General features: G+C 49.7%; 1 protein-coding gene across 1 annotated transcript; it reads right to left on the bottom strand.

Moving 5' to 3' along the window:
- Positions 1–1809: 1809 nt before the first annotated feature.
- Positions 1810–7311, bottom strand: CD8B (CD8b molecule). Its single transcript, XM_010016907.1, has 5 exons — positions 7266–7311; positions 4321–4671; positions 2444–2539; positions 1961–2050; positions 1810–1850 (listed from the first exon to the last, which is right to left on the bottom strand). The coding sequence occupies exons 1-5, from the start codon at positions 7309–7311 to the stop codon at positions 1810–1812; spliced, it is 624 nt and encodes a 207-aa protein (XP_010015209.1).
- Between the last annotated feature and the right edge of the window lie 4007 nt (positions 7312–11318).

The following is an 11318-nucleotide window of genomic DNA, read 5'->3' as shown; positions in this document are numbered from 1 at the left end:
ACATTAAGGTCAGGATGCCTCAAGCATGGGAAATAGAGCTGGGATGTCAAAAGCGCCTGCAGACAGAGGGAAAACCCTGGTTTTGGAAGAATAAACCTTTGCCCATGGGGGGTTTCAAAGGGGATTCCTCATAGTCGTCCTGTACAAAATACATATCATAAAAATCAGACACATAAAAACCAGCTCCTGGAGTGAAGTTCTCTGCACTGAGTACTTGCAGGGTAGGACAATGGTGGGTTTAGTTCATCTGAGCTTTCACAGAGACTGAAATACACTGTTGGTATGATGTGTCAGAGCAGGACCCTGCGCTGCAGCATCCCTGTGGGATGGGGTCTGGAGTGTCTTGAGAGCCTGGTGAGCATCACGGCCTGGGAAGCTGGCTCAGCGTGGTCCACTGATGGCTTTATCACTGCATCACTGGGGGGAAACATCCATCAAAGGAGCTGGACTTGAGACCAAGCCCTCCAGAAAAACCTGTATTAACGTGGAGAGCAGCAGCTCCCTGCTGCTGGGAGGGGAGGGAGGGAGGCCAGAGGGATGCTGCTGTGCCACTGTGATGCTTTACAAGCTCTTCCCATGCCTGTGTTTGCCCTGGCCCTGGGGTTTCTGGAGCCACATCAGCCCTTGGCTTGTGGGCAGCTGTAGGGACACACGCAGTGGCAGGACAGGAGCTCCCTGCTGCTTCCCCAGCAGGAAAGAGAAGCTGCTGGCTTTCCCATCCGCACCGTGCCACCTTCCCCCTTGCACTCACTGTAGCTGGTGCAGCCTTGCGCTGGTGCCTGTGGCTGAGCAGAGGTGTGGGGCTGCGGGTGCATCGAGAGCAAGTGCTCTCACTCCCTGCACTCAGCAAGATGCTTAATTTCCAGCCCCAGGTCAGGCTTGGAGACCCGAGCAGTGGCTGAGCCTTGTTAACATCCCTGGGGGGACCTACCCTGCTTCTGGCATCACTTAGGGCTGAGCATCCATGGGCATTGCTTGGTGCTCGGCACATATGGGTATCACTCAGGGCTGAGCACACAAGGGCATCACTCAGCACAGTCCTCGCTGGCTGTGCCAAGCTGCTGGGCTCGGATCCAGCCCTCAGCTCCCTCTGTTTGTTCCCAAAGGTGCTGCTGGCCTTCAGGCTGTGCCAGGTGCTTGGCCTTGCACACACCTGGCTCTCCTCTCCCACTCCTGGCTGTTTGCAGTCTCCCATGGGAGAACACTCCCTCCCAGACCTGCTCCCCCCAGAGCTTTTGCTCTGCTTTAACTCTTGCTTGGGCAGAGGCCATGGTTTCTTGCTCGCTGTGCAACCATGTCCCTCACAGAGCAGGGCCGTAAGACACCAACTTGTAGAGCAAAATGGCTAAGAGATATATTCCCTGTGTATATAATATAAGAGATATATTCCCTGTTGCTAACAAACATGCCCATACGGGGCCTTTACAAGCTGTGCAGAGATCTGCCCCTGCATCTGCTGATTGCTCTCAAAGTGTTCATTACCAAAGTCTTACCAACCACTGTTAGCAGGAGCAAACAAAAATCACCCTCATGCTGTCCTATAGATGAACACAGATGAGAGCTAAGGGGCTCACAGCATCTTTCCAGCCCACCTGAATCCCTTCAGTACAGCAGCTCTGGTGGTTGCCCTGCTCAGCATGCTGCAGAGCCCAACCTGGTCCTTTTGCCAGATGTTGTGTCAAGGAAAAGTGTTAAAGTCATGGTCTGCTGCAGGGAATAAATGTCTCTCTTGCAGCACAAGCTCTCCTGTAACATCCTTCCTGAGTCACGTCCAGGCTTCTCTCTGCCTGCCTGAGGAGCCGATGGGATTTACTGCCTGTGGATCCGAAGCCACAGCCTCCGCTTCATACCTGGGGAGAGACGGTATCAGTGAGCCCCAGGACCCCCTTCCAGCTCCCCATCCTGCTCCTGGGCTGTCCCAGGGCCTGACACCCCTTGCTGGGGATGGCAGGATGCTTACGGTGGAAGCGATGGGCAACGGGGACCAGGCTCAGCAGGAGGACCAGGACGGTGGCGGCCAGTGGGACCCAGACCAGGGGGCTGCAGGCACCTGGAGAGCAGGAGGGGACTCATCACCATCAGCTTTGGGGGATGGAGTGTGGGGTGGGAAAGGGAGAAAAGCAAGGCAGGTCCTCAGAGGAGGTGGGGGGAGACATGACCATCACCCCGGGGTATCCCTTAGAGGATGCACTGCACCTGAAGGCACTGCAGGGAACCTAAATTGAAACTTATCCTGGCCCCTAAACCCTTGTACATCCCAGGGAACCACTCCTAAAGGCAAAGGTCAGCTCCATCCAGAGCAGTGGGTTTAGGCAGACCCAGATGCCCACCCCTGCAGGGTAACATTATGATTGCCCCCACCCCAGGACAAACTGCATCTGAACCCTGGGGACCCTCAGGAGCTCAGCACATCCCTTTTGCGCTGAGACACCCGGTGCCATACCTTTCCTGATGGGAGATTTGCTCTTGGTCACACACCGCAGGGGCTTTTTGGAGAGGGGTGTCTGCGTGGTCTTTGGAAGCAGAGGCAAAACGTCAACTGGTGGATAAGGAGGAGAAGAGGGTGGTCAGTGTAGCACCGAGTGCAGCGGGGGTCTTAAAACAGCAGGCAAGAAGGGCTGGGGCTTGGGCTTCTGAAACTAGCCCCATCCAGCAACCCTGTAAAGGGCTGGAGGGGACATGAGCTCGACCTGAACCTCTGGGTGGCCACAGAAGTTACCAAGAGCTTGTAAAAGCATCAATAAAACAAAGTTCCAGGCAAAGAGGGGCAGGAAGCTGAGGCAGAGAAGAAGAAAACTTCCCTGAGTTACATTTACTGCCAGGCATCACCTCATCAGTGCTGCACAAAACCCTGGGGCAGCAGATTTCAGCAGCACTGGGAGGTTTTAAGGGATCCCTGGATCTTTTCTGTATTCAGATTCCTCTAATCTTTGCTCAAAATTGGATTATTTATTCCTTTCCTGATAAAACGAGGGCAGGATTTATTATGGTGCATTTGAATTACAATGGAGAAAGTTGGTCAGGAAAATATCCCAGTAATACTAAACTGAAACACCCCAGTAAAATGGAATTAAAATGCTGATAATCCTGACTGCTCAAACTGCACTTATCCAAAATTTTGAGTGATTCAAAACTTTTCCTGTTTTAGGGCTGAAATTCCTACAGGAACCACGGTTCTTTTACATGGGAAGATGAGACATCAGGTGCCTGGGATTTATCTGGACAACTTTTCCCTTACATTATAATAGACTTAAAGAAAAGGAACTTAAAAACAATCAGTTTTATCAGGAGTACTAAATGGAGAAAAAGAAAATACTCAGCAAAGCCTGGTCCTCCCGGAGCACCTGCTGCTGTTTGGGTTTTAATTAGAGTGTCCTTGGGCGTGCTGAGTTTCAACCCTGTTTTTCACGCTCTGCTTTGCACAGAGATATGTGCCCAGTTGATGAAAAACAGTTCTCCTTTATCTGAAACGTGTTTTTCCTTGATCCAGCAAGAATCCAAATGCGTTTTCTCAGCCAGCTCGAAGTGTAGGGTATGTTTGCAACAAAAACAACCCAGAAAGGTTGGGGCGCTGGGGCTGCTTTAGAGCCAGCGGCTGTGGCTACATCTTGGTTAAGTAAGTTATTTGTCTCCCTAAAAGCCTGCAAAGAAAAGGCTGAATCCTCCTTCAGACACATTAAAGTTTATACATTTTATGCTCCTGTGCGTGGTTAAAGGCAAAATGGGCTGAAAAGAGCTGCTGCCTGACCCCGGGTCTGTAAAGCATCGCTATCCCCCCCATGCCACCTGCAGACAGCTCTGATTTATGGTTAGAGCTCCCCACTAACAGTGGCTTTAAGGAATAAATCCCATTTCGACCCTTTATGTGAAGGACAGGTTTGAAGCCTGCAGCCAGACCCACCCCAGAGAAGCGAGGGGATGATGTCCTCAGGCCTCGATGCTGCTCTTGTCACTTGGATGGGTAGGGAAGACCCAGGGTACGCATCCAGCCAAGGTACCACAGGGGATGACAAAAGCACAGGACATGGGGGTATCAGGGGACGAGGGTTTTCCCACAGGAATCCTAAAACACTAGACAAACACAGTGCTCAAGGCATAACCACAGCAGAGCAATTGCTGGTGGCAAGAAGACTGTGACATGCAGCTGACCTAAAATTTAACTATTATTATCTGTATTTTCTGCCTTATCCAGTCTCACTCAGACAAACCCCACAGCTCCATCCTTGCACCTTAAGATTGGGAAGGGTCCACTAACACACATCACCCTTTGCCCTTGCTCATCACAGTGGTACATTTTGGAACCCCAGGGGTGATGCTTACCCACACTGAGCCGTGTCCCAGTGCCCAGGAGGAGCTGGGAGGACTGGGAGATGGAGCAGTAGTAGATCCCATTGTCCGAGGCATGGAGGTGGCTGATGCGCAGGCTGTAGGAGGTGGGGGAGCTCGCCCCATGGACACTGAACTTCTCCTGGCTGATGTTTGTGCCGTACGTGGCTTTGCCCAACAGGCTGAAAAACATCAAGAACTGGAAGTTTTGCTTCTCCTGGCTCCAGCGGTACCAGTACACCCCGGCATGCTCCCTGCGCAGCTCACACAGCAGTTCTGTTTCGTTGTCAGCCTGGGCTACGATATGCTCTGGAGTCTGGGTTAAAAGGACATTTGTACAGAAACCTAAGAGAAAAGGGACAGGAATGAGTAGTTGTTATTTGCTTCTCATCACTTCCATGCTAAGAACTGATTTTTCTGTGGGCTTAATAAGATCAAGTGGCTGCAGACCAGGGGATCACACGACTGAGAAACAGGAGCATCTTTATCAGGATGATCCCCTATTCTTTCAGAGGCCTTTTTGGGTTTCCCAGCTATTTTTTCATCAACCCTAGTTAAACAGGTAGTAAGTATACTTGTACTTAACAGGTAGTATACCTGTACTTAAACAGGTAGTATACCCTCTAAACGCTCATCTAGGGAGGAGGCTTAGTGGCAGGGAGAGGGATGGGGGGGATGATTTTAGGGTGTCCTCAGGACTCTATGTGCAGGGCAGAGCATCCCCACCTACTCCTATGGATGCCCCTCTCCCCTCCTTTTTTCTTTCATTTTCAGAGAGGATTCATCTCTCTTTCAACAGATTTTCCTTGAGCCTTTTAACTTATTTGCCACATTTTTGTTCTACCAGATGCAACACCGATAAACTTCACCTCTGCTGCAGAAAAAGACCCCAAATCACGCAAAACACCTCAAAATGAGCCAATTTGATGTTAGTTTTCAGATGACATTAGTTTCATATGAACTGCAGGAGCTGGGGAGGGAGGGAGAGGGAATGAGGGGTGGCGGCAGGGTTGAAAGCTTGGCTTTGGCATTGCATTGCCCTGTTTGGGTTTCAAAGCTCCTTTGGATATTATCTGAGTCGTGTTTGGCCCAGGCAGATGTGAGCAGTGTCTGTGTGCGAGCCAGGATTGTCCTTGTGGAAAGGATAACAGTGGCTTGTGATCCTGTCTGTTAAGCAAACAGTCCTACAAAGCTGCAGATACTCTGAGACTGGGTGAAAAAGAGCCCTCTGAAGATAAGGATGCTCCCGCTTCCCCCGCCTGTTTCCCAGATGTGTTTTCAAGCTGTGCAAAAAGCTCAATAAAATATATTTTGGGGCCTTTTTAACCTTAAAATGTCCCTATTCCTTCAAAACCCCAAAGCTGCTTCCAGTAGTTGCTGCAAACAGCCTCATGTAGCCCTGCAAACATGGCTTCGCATGACCACAGGAACATCTGAAGCCATCCCTGTGGCCCATAGGCCTAATGTCCACTGTGTCCCCAATGGGGACCGTCAGAGAAGAGGATTCTGGTGACTTACACAGGTCCAGAGCCTTCCTCTGTCCCCACACTGATGACCCCATCACTGTTGGTGCCCTGCAGAGATGAGCAGGCTTCAGCCCCAATATTGCAATGCTGAATATGGGCAGCATTGATGCAGCCACAGCATTTCACCACATCCTTTGGTGCTGTGACAGTATAAATGTCTCCTTATAATTAAAATACATAATCTTCAGGTTTTGGAGTGTAATCCTGCCAAACTTTGCTCTGGCAAACACCGGGATGAGAAGGGATCCTGGAAGATGCTCGGCTCAGCTCTGAGTCAATGGTCAAGCTCCAGTGGGGTGAGCTGGGACAAAGCCAGAGCAGAAAAGTTCCATTCTCTGCCTCATACCCCAAAACCTCCCTCTTCCCTTTCCCAGGGTATATTCCATCAGGAGACCACAGGGAATTGAGTGGGATGGGTTTGTTTCCACATGAGCTTAGCTACACCAGCCTGCAGCAGCTCGAAAATGATCCCTTTTCCCTTCACATGTGCAGAGCAAACTAATTTATTGGGGTTTTCTCAGCGGGGACCCCACTGTATAGATCTATAGGCTATTTCTACCTGAATATAGGCTGTTTGCTGCCAGATCAGCTGTGCTGTGCTGTAGCTGGGTGACCATCACACAATGTGAACAAACACCCTGCAGTCCTTACAGCTTCTAGCGAGGGTGCTGGGCAGCAGCGGACCCAGGTTGGGCAGCATTTTAGGGGACTAACTTGAGCTGCCACTTGAATATACACATTAAACATGTGTTTCAAGCTCTCAACACTTTCCACCTAAGAACTGAAGGCACAAACTGTCCCTTAAAGCAGTTCTATCACTTTGCTGTTACACCAACTATATATTCAATTCAGACCTCCTGCAACCCGTCTGCAATAAGCAGAAGGCAGCATGGTTTTGTTACACACCCATTCCAGCTTGTCCTTTGGGAAACGTTCAATCCTTGGATAGATTTAGAGGAAAATTTGATGGGGTGTTTATTTCTTTGCATTACAGTGGCAGTGTAGATAGGTGCTGCTTTAACTTCTCCATCAGCAGCTTCCCACAGTCCATCTGCACTAAAAGGATGCAGGAAAAACAAATTCTGTGGTGTCTATACCATTATATATTGTACTTAGATTAAAGTAGAGTAGAGTAGGGTAGAGCAGAGCAGGGTAGAGAAGAGAATAGACTATTTCAGTTGGAAGGGACCTACAATGGTCATGGAGTCCAACCGCCTGACCACTTCAGGGCTGATCAGAAACTAAAGGATGTTATTAAGGGCATTGCCCAAAATTATGCAATGATAGGTAATAATATCCTGGAATCTATCCTATATTTAAACTTCCATCATCCAGATGCTGTGTAAAATCCCATATGCTAAAGCAGGATGGAGGAGAGGCTCCGGCATGATTTTAGATGCCCTTAACCCTTACCTGGGAGCTGGAGGCACATGCAGAGATGGAGCCACAGCCGGGCCATGGTGGCGGAGCCAGTGATGGAGGGGTTTTGTGCCATCTCCCCTCTCCACGCAGGGTCCCCTCTTAGCGGTAGGGCTGGCTTTACCCAAGAGGTTCTTCCTCGTCTTGGTGCAGATGTCTCACCAACAGCTATCAAAGAGCATCTGCGGCAGCACCCAGAGCTTCAGCCTGACCCCTTCTTCTGTGCCAAGCCCCACATCCAGGTGTGCCCCAGGGCAGCAGCCCCATGTGCTTCTCCATCACCACAGGGGATGCCCCAAAACCCTCTTTGGGAATAAAACCAAGGAGAACTCACTGATTTTTAATTATGATTTCTCTTTATTTCATCACCTCATTTCCCCTCCTTTAGATCTAGCTCCGTGCAATTAAGAAATGACAAGTGTAGGAGCTTAGCATTAAAAATAAAAGCAGGAAGGGCTGAATTTTGGCTGCTTTCTCCTCCATTAAAATCAAAAAGCACTCAAAATAAGGCAAAGATGTGATTTAAGCTGTGCAGCTGTTTTCTTCAGCAGAATCTTTAGCACAAGGTGTTTTTCTACAGGCCTGGGGAATGATGAACACCAATGTATCTCACCATAAAGGCAGAGGCACGAGGCTTTAAAGCCAAAAGCAAGAAAGCTCAAACAAATCTAGTGCCTGAAAATCTACACACATAAGGAAATTATTCTCCTTTGGTTGCTGTGACAGAGCATGGCTCCTGTGCAGAAGTATTTGAATGGTAGATAAAATATTAGACTGGCTTTGGAATGTCCTCAGGAGGGAGAGGTATGAAGCACTTGGGATTTAGGATATGAAGAGTGGAATGCATGATGTGACATTACAGGGTGGCAGCAGTCCCCAGTATTTCCATGCTTGGGGAACAGAATAGACGTGATTTATTATTTGTATTTATTCACTGCCCCCCTTATATCAAACAAGCAGGTTTTGGTTTTCTTTTGTGCCCCCTCCTTGTGCAGATACAGCATCATACAGAATCATGGCCTGGTTTGGGTTGAAGGGACCTTAAAGCTCATCCAGTTCCAACCCCTGCCACGGGCAGGGACACCTTCCACTAGAGCAGGTTGCTCTTGTGGTCTTCACAAAGCCTCAGCATCTCCCCATGGCTGGATCCTCAGCAAAGTGGGGGGGTTCCCTGGGAAGTCCATGTGTGGGCACCAGGAAACCTCCTGCATGGTTTGAGTGAGCAGATGAATAGGAAAAAGCGATGCTGCACCTTGTAGAGTGTGAGGTTTTGGTCTGTGTTGTACCAGATTTTCCTGTGCTGCTCTAACACATCCCCTCCCCACTTCTGTTTAAATAGTTTCCTGCTCGAAGCAGGTTGCTTGCTAACTGCGGAAAGCCTTGCCACAGAGGGCTCAGCTGCTCAAACTCAGGGTCAGCCGAATCCCTCCTTAACTCTTTCCTGACAGCAGAAAGTACTTTTAGTGTCTTCAAACATGTTTCAGTGCTTAAAAGCTCTTGTTGTCGGAGCTGAGCCCCTGGCGCGGGGTGCAGCAACCCCTGCCTCTCTCCTCCTTGCCTCCTGCTTGCCTTTCCCCTTTTGTTTCACGTCACTCCCAAACTGGGACCTCTCCAGAATGGGGTGTAAGCACCTCTTTTTTAGGGCTCTGTGTGTGTTTAATATGAGAAAAGCCACTGCAAGTGATTTTCTCTTTATCCCCACAGCATAGCTGTGAGCTGAGCCCAATGTCCCTGCTTGCTGCAATGGCTGAATCCCCCTTTTCTCACTACTGCTGTCACCTGGACCACCTTCTGGCCTCCTGGCCAGGACCAAAGTGCTCATAGAAGTGGCTTTTGTCACCATTAAAACCTTGGACATGGGGCACATTACACTGGGTTACTGCAGGGCCAGTGGCATTGGGTTTTCTAAGCAGATATTTTGGCTTGGGAGGATTCCCCAGGACATTACAACAACTTTAGAGACACTTCCCTGCAGTGCTTTTACCTATAGGGTGGTTCCTACGGAAAGAAAAGGGAATATTTGCAATGTAAAAGCATAGTGTGTGTGCTGGAACAGGGCTTTATTCTTAGTGTTGCTTTGAAGCTGCTGTTTTTACACATTTGAGCTATTTCCCAGCGTCCAGACTGTTCTCAGGACTCAGTGTTGCTCCTAAGAGAAAACACTGTGGAGGTGGGATCCCATTGTCTGGCAGCCTATCGCCAACAAAAATAAACCATGGAGGGAACGTGCAGGAGAGCAGCTGCTGTTTATAACATCCCCACGTTGTTTGGGGCTGCTGTCCTGGGAAGAAAGCAGGGGAGGAAAAACCGGTGTCAGTTGAACTGATGTGTTAACACAAACAAGGTTTGTTGGTGACCTTGCTGGGGTGCAGTGGCTCCTAAGCACGGGTGTTTGGCTCATGGCTGGTCCAAGGGGGGGGGATAGATGAATTTTCGTGTATTTGAGTTATTCAGATGCACAATTTCTAGGAGAGATTTATTCTTTTTATGCAATGAAAGACAATTACCCAGACCCCAGCCCAGCCAGCTCCCTGCCCCATCTCAGTGCTTGCCCTATGGTCCATCCCAGGGGGAAACACCTCCTCTCTTTTTCTCAGCCTGCATCTAGTCCACTAATCCTGACACTAATTCCCTGTGCTTCATTACACTTTTGGCTCTTTCTCGTCTCCCTGTGATGGGTTTCTTACCACAAAGTGTTTGGTTTGGGGGGCTGGAGCAAAGCATGGGGGTAGAAGAAAGGGGTCTACAGAGAAGAAGCAGGACCCGGTTGGGGTTTCATCTCTGTCAAACTAACTCCTGTGTTGCAGCAGAGGTAACTGCAGCTGTAAATGCCCGGCTGGAGAAACAGTTCCCATAAAAATAAGGCAAAATCGAGTCCCTCTGTGCTTTTGCTACAAAAGCTGATTTTTGGGATCGAGGAAGGCTGCTCAGCCTCAAGCCTGGTCCAGCACAGCCAGTACTGCAGTAACTGGAAATAAGGGCCCTTTGGGGATAACAGGCTGCTGAGTGGAAGCTCCCCAGGACTCCATAAGCCACATTTTGAACATGATTTATTCCAGGAAAGGGTTTAGCTTCTGGAGTATTTTACTGGGGGGAAAAGCAGTGATATAGATGATAGCATCTTGTGTCGCAGCAGGTAGAACAACCAAGTGGGTCAAGTTCTCTGTTCGAAACTGCTCTGAGCTAAGATGTGGTTTGTAGGGAGAGGTTGGGGGCTCTGCCTGCCTTCTGCAGGTGCAGATTTACAGCTGCAATCCAGCTGATGCAATATCACAACCGAGGCTCCTGACACATCATGGGGTACCCCCAAAGTACACACGAGCATGTGGAGAACTGGTTCGTGGCCTGGAAAAATGCTGCTTTTGAATTCCACTTGCCCAAATGCATCCAAATGAGGAATTGTGTGAATTTTACTGCCATTTCATCTCCCCTGTGCTTGGTGGGGGGAGGCTTAGGGGGAACCGTGTGTCAGTTTGAACCCCAAGTGCGATCTCCCCCCAAAACCCAGGTGCTGATGAGGTGTACAGCAAGTGAGGAGGCCACTGGGCACAATGGGGAGGATGGATGCTAAGGGGACAAGCTCCAGCTCTCCCTCTTGAGGGCACTTGGTGCAAGCAGAAGTTAGCATAAGTGAGTGTGACTAATCTTGGCCCCCCCAAAATAGATAAGGGGCAGAGCACCTGCTTCCCTAATCAGTGCTAAAAAGGATAAGGAAAAACACGGAAAATGTCCTTGGGAAGACAGGGGGAGAGATGAAACACATGCAGGAGGAAGACCCGCCATAGAAGTAAACAGAGGCATTATCAGCCCCGAAAAACAACCTGCCACGGCTATAAAAACCACCTGGTTGAGACCCTGCGACCATCTTGGCCTTAAAGGTGCTTGAACTGACCAGAACTCTGCCTCGTCTCTCTCCAGATCGCCGGGACTGCCAGGACATCCAGCCAAGGATTGGTGAGATCTTATTATCGGGGTCCTATACACCTCTGCTCCGCTTCACCCCTTCCCACATCCCTTCCCCTTCCCCTCCCCGGGACCCTGGTGGGT

This window comes from Nestor notabilis, unplaced genomic scaffold (genome assembly GCF_000696875.1).
Source record: "Nestor notabilis isolate BGI_N333 unplaced genomic scaffold, ASM69687v1 scaffold17096, whole genome shotgun sequence".
Lineage (NCBI taxonomy): Eukaryota > Metazoa > Chordata > Aves > Psittaciformes > Psittacidae > Nestor > Nestor notabilis.
The sequence above is the reverse complement of the archived record's forward strand: the minus strand, read 5'-3'. Positions and strand labels throughout refer to the sequence as shown.

Excerpts from the sequence above, each read along its gene's own strand:
- CD8B (XM_010016907.1), bottom strand. The coding sequence starts at position 7,311 with ATGGCCCGGCTGTGGCTCCATCTCTGCATGTGCCTCCAGCTCCCAG. Across the intron at positions 4,672-7,265 it reads CATGTGCCTCCAGCTCCCAG|GTTTCTGTACAAATGTCCTT; the intron begins GTAAGGGTTAAG and ends CTTTTCTCTTAG. Across the intron at positions 2,051-2,443 it reads CAAATCTCCCATCAGGAAAG|GTGCCTGCAGCCCCCTGGTC; the intron begins GTATGGCACCGG and ends CCTGCTCTCCAG.